Raw genomic sequence first — 15,351 nt, 5'->3', positions numbered from 1 at the left:
TCTTTCTCACTCTGTTCCATTAGATTTTTTATTTATCTTTTATATCTCCCTCTATGACTCTCTCTCTGCCCCCCCCCCCCTTGCTCTGTCCCCCTCACTGTCTCTCTCTCTGTCCCCGTCACTCTCTCTCTCTCTCTGTCCCCGTCACTCTCTCTCTCTCTCTGTCCCCCTCACTGTCTCTCTCTCTGTCCCCGTCACTCTCTCTCTCTCTCTGTCCCCCTCACTGTCTCTCTCTCTGTCCCCGTCACTCTCTCTCTCTCTCTGTCCCCCTCACTGTCTCTCTCTGTCCCCGTCACTCTCTCTCTCTGTCCCCGTCACTGTCTCTCTCTCTCTCTGCCCCCATCACTCTCTGTCCCCTCTGTTTCTCTCTCTCTCTGTCCCCTCTATATATCTCTCTCTCTGCCCCCCTCTCTCTGTTCTCTCTCTCTTTCTCTGTCCCCTCTCCCCCCCTCTCTCTCTGTCCCCTCAATCTCTCTATGTCCCCTTACTCACTCTCTCTCTCTCTCTCTCTGTGTCCCTTCACTCTTGTCAGTCTCTGGTCGAGTTTGAGAGGATCAATTCTGCTCAGTCTCTGACCACCAACTGAGTAGACTGACTGATCTACAAATAACCTTGGATCATTAATAACGTTTTAATATGATTGTAGACCAGTCAGTCTGCTTAGTCGGTGATCAGCTACTGAATAGAATTGATGCTTTCAAACACGGCCTTCGTCTCTTTATACACCTCTTCCTTTCTCTCCGGTTTTCCCCTCACTCCACCTCTTTCACATATGAGAAGAATGAATAAATTGCTCTAGCTATAAAACGTAATTTATCAAAAAGCCCCATTTTATAATGGAAAAGATTACCTTTTATAATGTAGTCAAAAGCAGACCTGGGTTCAAATGGCATTTGTGCATGACTGATCTTGCCTGGCACCATGAACCAATAGAATAGTCCCAAAAGATGGGCAAACACTACCCAACTGGAATTCCAGGTGGGCTCAAACAAACCCTCAACATATTTTAAGTATTTCAAAGGCTATTTGAAACAAGGTCTGGTTGAAAGTATTATGAGAAATCGCCTTTAAACTGTAGTTGAAAGTATCCCTCATTGCTGGTTCCCTGTCTGTCCTGAACAGCGTTGGCACAAGATGACCACCAGCGCACCTTGTGAACATGCTGCCGTCACACACCAGAATTCACACACAGGAAGTGTGGGCGACGCCGCCGTCTAACTGGGAATAGGATACAGTTGACTCATGGGCACTGATCTAAGGTCAGTTTAGCATTTTCCCCCTAATGGATAAGATTAGGATTTTTGGGTGGGTAAACCGATCCTAGATCTGTTTCCTACAGGCAACTTCCACCCAGAATTCCTGACTATGCCGGACACCTAGTCAACACAGGGGTGTATTCACTAGGAACGAACCAAATGACGAACCAAACGAACCAAATGAAAGCCAACAGAAGCAAACAGAATGAAATGGGGAATGACCTACCTGAATTTGTCCAATAGAAACTCTTGTTTCCGTTAGGAGTGAACGATTTCCGTTGCGAAATGTTTTGAAACTATTTGCTACGGTCTTGCTCTAATGAATACACCCCAGTATTCAGACAGAGAGAGGCATCATGGGAGATGCCCTGGCCAAAATGCTTCCATTCCATATGTATCCTCTGGAACTGAATGGTCACATAATATAATGGACTGTATTATTGAACAATACAATGTTTTTTCTTCTATGGTACACAGCTGTATACAATTCATAAGGTGACACCAACTTTTTCAGATCTATACAAAGTCATTGTGGCCCACTTTGGCTTACGAACAAATACAAAGCATTTTGTAAAGTATCTGAATAAATTGAAAAAAATAATAATAATTTGAATGTGTTATGGCTGTTTCTTCTACGATGCTGTATACAGTACATATTGATTAGAGGTAGCGTTCACCAGTTCAGCGTTTGATATAACAGTTTGTACTATAAATAACGGTTTGTACAATATATTAACATTTCTTAAATGTTTATAACTGGCCCTTACGTGAAGATACTGTGTTCGTTTTCAATAGTGTTGAACTGTAAATATTATTCTGTGTCCAAATGCTGTAATAGTGTATGAAATGAAACACAATGTGCTGAATAATGTACTGTATAAAGTAGCCCTATATAAAGGTACTGTACAAGCCAGGAGTAAAACAAATTAAAATGTCTCATGTGTACTATGAGAAGGGATTTGGTTGGGTATCCTTTCAGTTCAATAAAAGCAAACATAACCACCAAAATACATTTAATCGAGTGTCAACTCTTTTATGTTACCCTCCCTTTTCACAGATAGGCCTGCTGTATACCATCTCTCACAATACAAAAAGGTCAATACACTTGAATTTGAATAATCTCTACAAATGGAACGGACATGCACTCAGAGGAGAGAGCTGTTTATCTCTCCTCTGTTTATCTGTTGCGTTGTGAGAGCCATTTAGTGTTTCTACTTAACTAGCACATTAGTCAGGCAGCCACAACAGCTGACATTCTGCAGAGAGCTCTGATATCTCCTTTCCAGTACTCCTAAAACATGGGACACCGTTTGGGACACAAAAAACAATGGACACAGTGGGAGAAGCCACTCACTTGCCAGGAGTAATTCCTCGCCTAACCTGACCAGAATAAACTACCCACTGGGCACAGACGTCAATTCAACATTTATTAACATTTATTTAATGTAATTTCATTAAAATAAAGTGGAAACATTGATTCAACTAGTGTGTGCCTAGTGGGTATTGGCTCTAGTTATCGGCTAGAACTTGGTTCCAAAGGTTTTCCTGATCAGGTCACTTGGTCCTCTCAGCCTCAACTAGTGAACTGGAGGTATATTTTACAGTACTAGAACATGTTATGTACTATAGTCACTCACATACAGTTTCATAGAACGTTGTGTGTACTCTACCTACTCACATACTGCGCCAGCTGAGGAAACTGGTTAAGTTCTGCACATCCATCATCCTCACTTGTACTATCACCGTCTGGTTTGGGTCTGTGTCTGCCCGCTGCACACGCCAACTGCAGCACATCTTCTGTCACCTGCTATCCATCAAGGACCTGCACGCCTTCAGGACAAGGAAGAGTGCAGGTAAGATCATCGCCCACCCTGCCCACCCCGGACACCCCATCTTTCACTGTCAATGCACTGAATATATTCACCACGGCAGCATCCCTCCCTATGCTTATATAGATATAGCCCCTCTGTAAATGGTATATTCTCACTGTAATCAGCCTACACTCCAGAGTTTTAGGTTTACTGTTCTGATATTGTACATTCTGTATGATGTCTATGTTGACTTGTGTCTGTATTCCGCTTGGATATTGTCTATTGCTGGCTGCACCTTCTCACTGAGGCACATTGCATTGTGGGTATGTGTAAATGTACTTGGGAGAATAAAGGTGACTCTGATACAGTGTAATAGAACGTTGTGTGTACTATACCCAGTCATACAGCACAACAGAGGGAAAGAACAGGAGACATCCAGTATGGTAAATAGACTGAAACCATCTTTAATAGCATGTTGATATACTGCAGAACAAAAGACAGGTAAAGAGGGATTCAAAGCCAATCGAGGGAGGTGATGGTTAAAACCTATGCCCAGATTCAACAAGTCCGTCCTCCTAAAACGTTCCCTTCCTCATTGTGTGACAATAGAACAACATAGGTGACAGAAAACCCCCAGAAGGGAAGGGTTCCACGTGTCACCCGAAATGACAGCAGTGCATTTTTAGCATCACAGAGCCCTTTCGTCTATATCCAAAGAAAAAGGTTAGTCATTTTAACTAACTTACAGTAGCATTCAATCAATTCCACTAAACCTCATTTTTGCTGCTTGAGACTCCATTCGTGGGAGACAGTCACATTTTCACCCACAAAGACAATGATAGGCTTCTCACATTCTGATGCATTGTGGGTGAATGGACAGAATAATGACATATTTATCCCCTGTGCTGCACTCTGTCAACTTCAGTCATGCACAACAAACTTGACTTTGAAGGGAAAGCATGTATCACAGTATCAATAGGCCTCCTATACATACAAAACCAATGTCATGCCTGGTTGAAGAATCACATTCACTCCACATGTTGAATTGACAACGACTAAAGGAAGAGAAAACAGATTACCTTGTTCTTAGAGTGTGAAATGGATACAGACACAGCTCTCTGGTTTGCCATAGGCTGTTCAACACTAAAGAGACAGAGGGCGTCCCAAATGGCACCCTATTCCCTTTCTATGGCACTAATTTTGACCAGGGCCTATAGGTCAAAAGTAGGGGACTATGAGGGAACAGTGCGCTATTTGGGACACTGACACAGTGAAGTATTTGAAATATGTAACCCTGTTTTAAACACCCTTCAGCAGTTAATATAACATAGCCTTGTGTCTATTGAAACTGACACATTAAATAAAGAGAGAAAAAGGGGAAGGATCTCCGCTGAAGAGATTTGTGTGAGATCTCCTCTTGGTGAGCGGGAGTCACGATGCTGCGGTGGGCATGGGACAATCTCCACACACACACACACAGGAGATATGGGATACATATCACATTTGGTATATCACAGACACACACACACACACCACAGTCAACCTCTCAGCCCCCACAGCAGCGTGGTGCAATAGATTGTTTTCCCAGGAGCTCCTCACAGATGAAGTAGACTGAGATTGGAGATGAGATGCAGACCTCCACACAGCAGGTTGGTAATTATCTGAACTAGCGGCAGGGCTGGATGAGAGGAGGCCAGGAGGGCCAGCCGAATACATACTCCACACCACCTAATGTAGCTCATGTTTTAAACATGGGCACATTCAGACCAGAGCAGTCGATGAACTATTTCAGATAAATGACATTTTGTTGACCTTAGCATTTACATGGATGGAGATAACTCTGTTGTCCTCTCCGACAACCCAATTTGATATTTAACAAACTAAGCTGAGCGAAAAGCGAGAGATTAAGATTATTCTTGTCCCCTTCAATACAGATGAGCAAATAACAGACAAAACATTTGAGTGCTGTTATGAGTGATGTGAATATTGGAGTACTAAGCTTTTAAAAAGTCAAATAAAAAGGCTATCTTGATACACAGAAGAAGCAGCATTGAGAAATTACAAGTGTCATGTTTATCCAGTGCATATGTTTAACATAATGAGTGTGTTGCACTCCAAAATACACTGGGAAATAATTTTGGTTGGATTGTATTGGCAGACAGATCTGCGGACTGGCAAAGGGCGAATAGTGGGAAATACCAGTCTTATTGGCTGTGATTAGGGCCTGGAGTTATTTCTGTTCCTAGTTATGCTCTCAGCATAACAGCACATGCATACAATAAATGTGCAATCTAAACCATTCCAGAACATTCCAGAACATTTACGTCAAGAATTCCTGAGCTGAATATAACAATGACGACAGCAAATAAAGAGCTTATTTCCTGGGCTGTTATTGGCTTTTGGTTTGGCAGTAAGCCTTCTGATTGGTTGCCTTGCCTTCATATGCCATCATCCTTAGCTACAGTAACTGAACGGGGATCTGTGGAGGATGACAGTGGAAGTGTGTTTCCTGATAATAGAAAATAAAGAAAAACAACATCACAGAGAGTGACAAATAACACACCTCCTCAGATCACAGAGAGAGAGAGACAGAGAGAGACAGAAAGAGACGAGAGAGAGAGAGAGAGACGAGAGAGAGACAGAGAGGGAGAGAGAGACAGAGAGAGAGAGAGAGAGAGAGAGAGAGAGAGAGAGAGAGAGAGAGAGAGAGAGAGAGAGAGAGAGAGAGAGAGAGAGAGAGGGGGGAGATAGAGATACAGCATTCTCCCATTTCAATGAATAAATCCACATTCCAAACAAGGATTGCAAACAAGGAGACAAGGAGACATTGCAAACAAGGAGACAGGTTGCACTGAAATATCGCTAGCTGTAATTATTTTTATATGTAGGGTACTCCTCGAGGTGAGAGTGGAGGAGATTCTGAGTTCTTCTAGTTTTCTTCTAGCCGAGTACAAAGTAGTCCGTTTGGTGGAGATTTCCGTAATTTTGGCACACACATTGTTCAGTCATTGTCAATCAAATGCACACACACATAGTAGAGATGAGGTTAGGATATGAATGGTAAAAGTGAACAAAAGTCGTTCTTAGATTAAGTTCAATCTTGGAGTGAATCTCCAAGACATTCACATAGTCTGTGGAATCCATCTGAATCTAGTTGGTTGGTGCTGGATTTTGTACTACGTCCTTCCTTGTTAACTACTAAAGACCCATCCAGAAAACTAAAGAAACCAATGATATTATCTATATTTAAAGAGTTAAAACTGACAAAACTGTTATAGAAATTTGTTAAAACTACATAATACTTCAAAATACACATGGAATCAAGTAAAATTCGTCTTCTTTTTCACTTGGATTATTCTCATGACGTTACTCCACACCTCTTTTTAAATATTTACCTCGATTCATCTTTTGTCGTTATTTCCTTAAATATATGCATATAGATGTGTTATCTTTTTTATAGCTCTGTCTCTGTATGTATAGCATGTACATATGTTCTGTTAGTGACGTGGTCGGGGTGGGTGGGGTTGGGCTGAGGTTGGGAGTGAGGTGTGAGGTTGGGGTGAGGTCAGGTGGGTGAGGGGGGGGGGTCATTGGTTCATTGGTCTCTTATTTACAGCAGGCTTCGAGAGCCACTTGGGGTCCTCTGGAGGCTGAGGCGGGGGTCCGCCGGGGGGATGTACTGGTGGGGGTGGTTGTAGGGGGGAGGAGGAGGGGGTAAGGGGGGCTGGTGACCGTCCTTGCTCTCTGGCGACCTCACAGGAGTGGAGGCGGCCGATCGGACGACCTGGTGGTGGTGGGCATGGTGATGATGATGGGCGTGGGTGGGGGTGTGGCTGAGGAAGGCCTCCACGCGGCCATGGCCGCTGTTGTCCAGGACGATCACCTTGACAATCTGCTGGCACTGGATGAGCGTGTCGGTCCGAAGGTCGCCCATGCTGATTGGCTGGAGCTGCTGCAGGTGGTGGAGGGGGGTGCCGGCGGCTGACTGAAGCTGCGGCTGCTGCAAGAGCTCCCCCCGGTGGTTAAGAAGGGCTCCAACACTCTCGGGGCTCCGGGGCAAGCTCCCGCTGCTGCTGAGCTGGTACGTATGAAGCCTGTTGTGAATTGACACCTAGTTTAGAAAACAGCCAGAGACAGCATCAAATGTTATAAGACTGGCCTCCTTCTAGTGCTCCCTCAGCCCTCTTCTCTTTTTTTGGGTGACACCACATCACAACTGGCATGCGTGGGGTGGGGGGTGGGGGAAGAGAGGGGGAGGGCGAACGTGCGCCCCCTGGTGCTGGGGGGACCAGTTCAGACTGGGTGCTGGAAGCATTGGTGTAGAGGTGGGAGAGGTGGGGGGAGGCTGTGGATAGAGGGGGGGTGTGAGGGTGTCAGTTGAGAGGAGAGGTGTGGGTCAGTTGTTTATTTTGGGGGAGCCTGGTGGTTCTAAAGGAGTCAGAGGGCCCCCGTGCCTCCCTCTCAAACCACTGTGCACCACTAAGGGTCACTGAACACTGGGGGTGAAGGAGAGAGGGAGGGGTGCTTTTAGACGGCCATTGAACATAGAAGGGGGGGATTAGAACTGGAGACGAAGGTGAAACCAACAGGGGGAGGGGACGAGACATCCACAGACATCACAGGCAACACTCATCAGAATGCATGCCTCATCATTTTACAACACATTTTAGCAGGCCTTGTCACTCACCAAGCTTGCTCTGTTCAGCAGGCCTGATCACTCGCCAAGCCTGCTCTGTTCAGCAGGCCTGATCACTCACCAAGCCTGCTCTGTTCAGCAGGCCTGATCACTCACCAAGCCTGCTCTGTTCAGCAGGCCTGAATACTCACCAAGCCTGCTCTGTTCAGCAGGCCTGAATACTCACCAAGCCTGCTCTGTTCAGCAGGCCTGATCACTCGCCAAGCCTGCTCTGTTCAGCAGGCCTGATCACTCACCAAGCCTGCTCTGTTCAGCAGGCCTGATCATACCGTAAAATATCCAGGAGGGTTTTGACATCCTACTTAAACATGACGTCCCATGAAGTTTCCGAAGAAACTCTTTCTTTTTCTACCTGTGAAACGTTTTGGGTTAAAAACTAAAGCATTCTCACTGGGGGTTGTGTACATCCTACATAGTTTGGTGTTGCAGGGAGAATTACTTTGTCTTCCATTCCTATTTAGTCCTATGACTACAAACAGTATTCCCATGTTTTGAAAACGTCCTTAAAAGCTACAAGAGCAAGTATGTTCAAGTCTTCGATGGCATAACACATTTGCGCATGTTTCGCAACAAATGGACTTCTTAATTCACTATAAACACTATGCTTCCATTCAGTCTCAAAGCGAGCACTGCTTTGCTTGAAGGGTGAAAGGCCACTACTTGGCTAATCAGCTGTATGACTCCTCCCCAGCAGTACTCATGCAGCTTGGGTACCTTCCACAGTTCCCCTCATCTCCCCAAACATATGGGTCTTGGAACGAAGAGATATGTTGGGAAATGTCTAGTTGTCTACACACCCAGAATGAGCTGAGTTTCATTACAGAGCACTTGTAGGTGGATTCTCGGTGGAGTCTGCTAATCAGCCGCTGAACACATTTGCGGTGTAGCTCGTATGCAAATTAGATCTAAATCAGCCTCATTATGTATGCAGGCATGTGTAATTTCCACCAGGAAGTGCTTGTCATGGAGGAATATGTTCCCTTTCGTTATGGAAATGATTAAACACTTAAAGTGTCTTTGGAAAGTATTCAGACCCCTTAACTTTTCCACATTTTGTTACATTACAACCTTATTCTAAAATGGATTAAATAAAAAAATCTCCTCAGCAATCTACACATAATACCCCATAATGACAAAGCGAAAACTGTTTTTTGCTAATTTTTGCAAATATATAAAACCTTAAAAACAGAAATACCTTATTTACATATCTATTCAGACCCTTTGCTGTGAGACTCGAAATTGAGGTGCATCCTCAGGTGCATCCTGTTTCCATTGATCATCCTTGAGATGTTTCTACAACTTGATTGGACTACACCTGTGGTAAATTCAATTGATAGGACATGATTTGGAAAGGCACACACATGTCTATATAAGGTCCCACAGCTGACAGTAAATGTCTGAGCAAAAACCAAGCAATGAGGTCGAAGGAATTGTCCGTAGAGCTCCGAACAGAATTGTGTTGAGGCACAGATCTGGGGAAGGGTACCAAAACATTTCTGCAGAATTGAAGGTCCCCAAGAACACAGTGGCCTCCATTATTCTTAAATGGAAGAAGTTTGGAACCACCAAGACTCTTCCTAGAGCTGACCGACCTGCCAAAATGAGCAATCTGGGGAGAAAGACCTTGGTCAAAAACCCAATGGTCACTCTCACAGAGCTCAAGAATTCCTTTGTGGAAACGGGAGAACCTTCCAGAAGGACAACCATCGCTGCAACACTCCACCAATCAGGTCTTTATGGTAGAGTTGCCAGACGGAAGCCACTCCTCAGTAAAAGGCACATGACAGCCCGCTTGGAGTTCGCCAAATGGCACCTAAAGACTCTCAGACCATGAGAAACAAGATTCTCTGGTCTGAGGAAACCAAGATTAAACTCTTTGGCCTGAATGCCAAGCGTCACGTCTGGAGCAAACTGGCACTATCTCTACAGTGAAGCATGGTGGTGGCAGAATCATGCTGTGGGGATGTTTTTCAGCGGCAGGGACTGGGAGACTAGTCAGGATCGAGGCAAAGATGAACAGAGCAAAGTACAGAGAGATCCTTGATGAAAACCTTCTCCAGAGCTCTCAGGATCTCAGACTGTGGCAAAGGTTCGCCTTCCAACAGGACAATGACCCTAAGCAGACAGCCAAGACAACGCAAGAGTGGCTTCGGGACAAGTCTCTGAATGCCCTTGAGTGCAGCCAGAGCCCGGACTTAAACCTGATAGAATATCTCTGGAGAGACCTGAAAATAGCTGTGCAGCGACGCTCCCCATCCAACCTGACAGAGCTTGAGAGGATCTGCAGAGAATAATTGGAGAAACTCCCCAAATACAGGTATGCCAAGCTTATAGTCTCATACCCAAGAAGACTCGAGGCTGTAATCGCTGCCAAAGGTGCTTGAACAAAGTACTGAGTAAAGGGTCTTAATAATTTCAGTATGTAAATGTGATATTTCAGTTCATAAAAAAAAAAAAAAAAAAATTGCAAACATTTCTAAAAAACAGTTTTTGCTTTTTCATTATGGGGTATTGTGTTTAGATTGAGGAGAAAAAAACAATTTAATACATTTTAGAATAAGGCTGTAACCTAACAAAATGTATAAAAAGTCAAAGGGTCTGAATACTTTCCAAAGGCACTGTAAGATAGGAGCGACTAACATAGGAAGGGACTTTGGGATGGTAGGCTAGGCTTTAGACCAGGGATCATCAACTAGATTCAACTGCGGGACCATTATTTATTGAGTGGATGGTCAGGTGGCCGGAAGATAATTACAAATCATTTGTAGATTGCAAATTGACTGCAAGAAGCCCAAACAGATATAATATTTGATTAGAACATAATCATTTCAAACCTCGCTTACATTTATATACAGTATGATCACGTCTCTCTATTATGCGTGGGAATCAGGGCATGAAATGAACACCAGCCACCCGCCAAATGCAGGTAGATTTAGATATTGTCGGGTAAGAATGTCTATTTCACCAGCCACGTTGGCGGGTGGTCAATTTGCAGGGCTCTACAGTGGAGCATTATGTTCGCATTTGTGAATAAAAATAGAGTCAAAGGTCAAGTATGAACATAATGTGCGATTTGTAGCAGAAAAATGCTGATGTGGTTGTTTTCAAAGTATTTCTGCTGCTTTGTTTCATAGCTGCTAATCGCACAAAGAAATCTGAATCCTACATCCCACCTTGCGCAGCAACAGCTTTGCGCACTGTGAGTGAAGCGCTGATACAGTGGGGAGAACAAGTATTTGATACACTGACGATTTTGCAGGTTTTCCTACTTACAAAGCATGTAGAGGTCTGTAATTTTTATCATAGGTACACTTCAACTTATTCATTTTTGGAGGAGCAGGTACAGGTCAGTAAAGTGAGACAGATTTTTTCATCTACTTGACACAGTGGCTGGTGGACCAAAAATGAATGTTTAGGCCCCGGTGGGAATATTTGGGAACAGATTTCCCAAATTAAAATAACTTGGAGTTGATTTCCTGGTGTCTGTTGTTATGTTAGTCTTTTATGTCCAACAATGAAAATGTTTTGCTCAGTAAACTTGGGGGGCCAAATAAAAACCCCCGCGTGCCAACCTCGGCCCACGGGCCACCAGTTGGGGAGCCCTGCTTTAGATTATTATGCAAGCTTGGTAATGGAACTGTGACAAGAATGACTATTGGCAGGTCCATATTGATTTTTCATGAGGGTTTCAGCTCCGTATTGCCCTTAAGCTAGACGGATGACATGGATGCCATTTCCATCGGGGCTTTTGATGTACATTTATTCATAATGTAATAAACTAGATATTTTATCTTTTATCATCCGTCCTTAACGAACAATGAGTCACGCTCTGCCTTTGATTTCTCTCCCTCCTCCCTCCCGCCCTTTCTCCTTCCATCTCTCCCTCTGTCACACATATTCAGCAAGCTGGACATACTGCAGATTGTGTCTTACAGGCTGTATATAGATCATGGGTACAACATGAATCCACCTGTTGTTATGTGATTAATGACTGTGACTTCAGATATCATTAATGGCACATAATTAATCAATGAAAAACCTTTCTCTATACATGCTACACTTTATTCAGACTAAATAGACTCATGGCAGAGCAGAGGTGGGCAAGGGCAAATGGAGCCCCCCGCGTATTGAGAGCTCACAGGGGGATGCGGTGGCGTTGGCGGCACCCTATCTGGTTGTCTCCTGGAGACGGGGCTATCAAACTCTATACCCAGCACCGCTGCATTTCGACAGCTTACGTCCTCGCTCACAGGGGGTTGACGTTTCAGCGTGGGGAGGAGGTAAGAGACTGTAGGGGTAGAGCGAAGGGACATGATCTCTAAGACCAACACCTACACTAGCCACCTTGGCCTTGGGAGGTACGACACACCTACAACTACAATACACCTCCATCACTAATAATACAACTCCAAATCTGCATTTAACCCAGTCCTTTAACCCAGCAGATACTGTATGTATAATGTATCTTAAAGATGATCAAAACCAAATGAACTGATACCGAAGTGGGCCCGTGGACTGTTAGAACAAATAAAGCCTTGTTTCAATGGAGACCAAGCACACTGCCTCTTGTTAAACAGGCCCTGAATGTCACATTGGCCGGGTGTGTTTGCCTCTGTGCACCAGTCCTCTGGCGGAGGGATACAAAAGGTCATGTAGCACCACCAGAGTGGTAATTGCAAATCCCTCTGGGTACTGTAGTTCTGCTGATCATGTGGAATGTGGAATGCTACGTTTTCTCACAGAAACATACACACACAGCTGTATTGTGGTAGGTTATGTCAACTGAATAAAAGTTGAAACACCCTCTAGAATTATGGTAATTTACCATGGTAATTTGCCATTTCGATTCTCTTATTTTCTCACTCACCTGAAAGCCCCAAGGGCCACCTCCAAACCTCTGGCCCAGGCTATACAGTTGAAGTCGGAAGTTTACATATACTTAGGCTGGGGTCATTAAAACTTGTTTTTCAACCACTCCACAAATTTATTGTTAACAAACAATAGTTTTGGCAAGTCGGTTAGGACATCTACTTTGAGCATGACACAAGTCATTTTTCAAACAATTGTTTACAGACAGATTATTTCACTTATAATTCACTGTATCACAATTCCAGTGGGTCAGAAGTTTAAATACACTAAGTTGACTGTGCCTTTAAACAGTCATGTTATGGCTTAAGAAGCTTCTGATTGATTTAAATGAAGGTGTACCTGTGGATGTATTTCAAGGCCTACCTTCAAACTCAGTGCCTCTTTGCTTGACTTCATGGGAAAATCAAAAGAAATCAGCCAAGACCTCCTTGGGAGCAATTTCCAAACACCTGAAGGTACCGCGTTCATCTGTACAAACAATAGTATGCAAGTATAAACACCATGGGACAACGCAGCCGTCATACCGCTCAGGAAGTAGACGCGTTCTGTATCCTAGAGATGAATGTACTTTGGTGCGAAAAGTGCAAATCAATCCCAGAACAGCAGCAAAGGACCTTGTGAAGATGCTGGAGGAAACAGGTACAAAAGTATCTATATCCACAGTAAATCGAGGCCTATATCAACATAACCTGAAAGGCTGCTCAGCAAGGAAGAAGCCACCACTCCAAAACCGCCATAAAAAAAAGCCAGACTACGGTTTGCAACTGCACATGGGGACAAAGATCGTACTTATTGGAGAAATATCATCTGGTCTGATGAAACAAAAACAGAACTGTTTGGCCATAATGACCATCGTTATGTTTGGAGGAAAAAGGGGGAGGCTTGCAAGCCGAAGAACACCATCCCAACTGTGAAGCACGGGGTGGCAGCATCATGTTGTGGGGTGCTTTGCTGCAGGAGGGACTGGTGCACGTCACAAAATAGATGGCATCATGAGGAAGGACAATTATGTGGATATATTGAAACAACATCTCAAGACATCAGTCAGGAAGTTCAAGTTTGGTCGCAAATGGGTCTTCCACATGGACAATGAACCCAAGCATATTTCCAAAGTTGTGGCAAAATGGCTTAAGGACAACAAAATCAAGGTATTGGAGTGGCCATCACAAAGCCCTGACCTCAATCCCATAGAACATTTGTGGGCAGAATTGAAAGCGTGGGTGAGCAAGCAGGCCTACAAACCTGACTCCGTTACACCAGCTCTGTCAGGAGGAATGGGCCAAAATTCACCTAACTTAGCGTGGGAAGCTTGTGGAAGGCTACCCGAAACGTTTGACCCAAGTTAAACAATTTAACGGCAATGCTACCAAATACTATTTGAGTGTATGTAAACTTCTGACCCACTGGGAATGTGATGAAAGAAATAAAAGCTGAAATAAATAATTCTCAACTATTATTCTGACATTTCACATTCTTAAAATAAAGTGTTGATCCTAACTGCCCTAAGACAGGGAATTCTTACGAGGATTAAATGTCAGGAATTGTGAAAAACTGAGTTTAAATGTATTTGGCTAAGGTGTATGTAAACTTCCGACTTCAACTGTATATAATGCAGTAACCACTTCCTATGTTTCTACCTATTACTATTACCTACCTACCTAGAACAATTACTAAGGACATTTACAGTACCAGTCAAACGTTTGGACACACCTACTCATTCAAGGGTTTTTATTTATTTTTTACTATTTTCTACATTGTAGAATAATAGTGAAGACATCAAAACTATGAAATAAAACATATGGAATCATATAGTAACCAAAAAACTGTTAGAAAATTCTAAATATATTTTATACTTGAGATTCTTCAAAGTAGCCACCCTTTGCATTGATGACAGCTTTGCATATCAATTAACAGGTGTGCCTCGTTAAAAGTTAATTTGTGGAATTTCTTTCCTTCTTAATGCATTTGAGCCAATCAGTTCTGTTGTGACAAGGTAGGGGGGTATACAGAAGATAGCCCTATTTGATAAAAGACCAAGTCCATATTATGGAAAGAACAGCTCAAATAAGCAAAGAGAAACGACAGTTAAGACACAAAGAACATTTAAAGTTTCTTCAAGTGCAGTCGCAAAAACCATCAAGCGCTATGATGAAACTGGCTCTCATGAGGACCGCCACAGGAAAGGAAGACCCAGAGTTACCTCTGCTGCAGAGGATTAGTTCATTAGAGTTATGAGCATCAGAAATTGCAGCCCATATAAATTCTTCATAGAGTTCAAGTAACAGACACATCTCAACATCAACTGTTCAGAGGAGACTGCGTGAATCAGTCCTTCATGGTCGAATTGCTGCAAAGAAACCACTACTAAAGGACACCAATAAGAAGAAGAGACTTGCTTGGGCCAAGAAACACAAGCAATGGACATTAGACCGGAGGAAATCTGTCCTTTGTCTGATGAGTCCAAATTTGAGATTTTTGGTTCCAACCGCCATGTCTTTGTGAGACGCAGAGTAGATGAACGGATGATCTCTGAATGAGTAGTTCCCACCGTGAAGCATGGAGGAGGAGGTGTGATGGTGCTTTGCTGGTGACACTGTCGGTGATTTATTTAAAATTCAAGGCACACTTAACCAGCATGGCTACCACAGCATTCTGCAGCAATACGCCATCCCATCTGGTTTGCGCTTAGTGGGACTATCATTTGTTTTTCAACAAGACA

At 43.6% G+C, this 15,351-nt stretch overlaps 2 protein-coding genes across 6 annotated transcripts in view; one reads left to right on the top strand and one right to left on the bottom strand.

Moving 5' to 3' along the window:
- Nucleotides 1-2,264, top strand: part of LOC139533283 (uncharacterized) — a 54,265-nt gene extending 52,001 nt beyond the window's left edge. Inside the window, exon 34 of the mRNA XM_071331352.1 lies at nt 1,123-2,264. Coding sequence (XP_071187453.1) covers nt 1,123-1,218 — 96 coding nt within the window. The 3' untranslated portion in view covers nt 1,219-2,264. The remainder of the gene's footprint in view (nt 1-1,122) is intronic.
- Nucleotides 2,265-3,506: 1,242 nt separating this feature from the next.
- The window catches only part of iqsec3a (IQ motif and Sec7 domain ArfGEF 3a), a 190,835-nt gene continuing 178,990 nt past the window's right edge, over nt 3,507-15,351 (bottom strand). For 2 of the 5 annotated variants that reach the window (XM_071332177.1, XM_071332181.1), the window contains one exon: nt 3,507-7,178. In XM_071332177.1, coding sequence (XP_071188278.1) covers nt 6,678-7,178 — 501 coding nt within the window. In that variant the 3' untranslated portion in view covers nt 3,507-6,677. The remainder of the gene's footprint in view (nt 7,179-15,351) is intronic. The other 3 variants (XM_071332178.1, XM_071332179.1, XM_071332180.1) reach the window with 3 other exon arrangements.

This window comes from Salvelinus alpinus, chromosome 11, assembly GCF_045679555.1.
Source record: "Salvelinus alpinus chromosome 11, SLU_Salpinus.1, whole genome shotgun sequence".
Classification (NCBI taxonomy): Eukaryota; Metazoa; Chordata; class Actinopteri; order Salmoniformes; family Salmonidae; genus Salvelinus; species Salvelinus alpinus.
The sequence above is the reverse complement of the archived record's forward strand: the minus strand, read 5'-3'. Positions and strand labels throughout refer to the sequence as shown.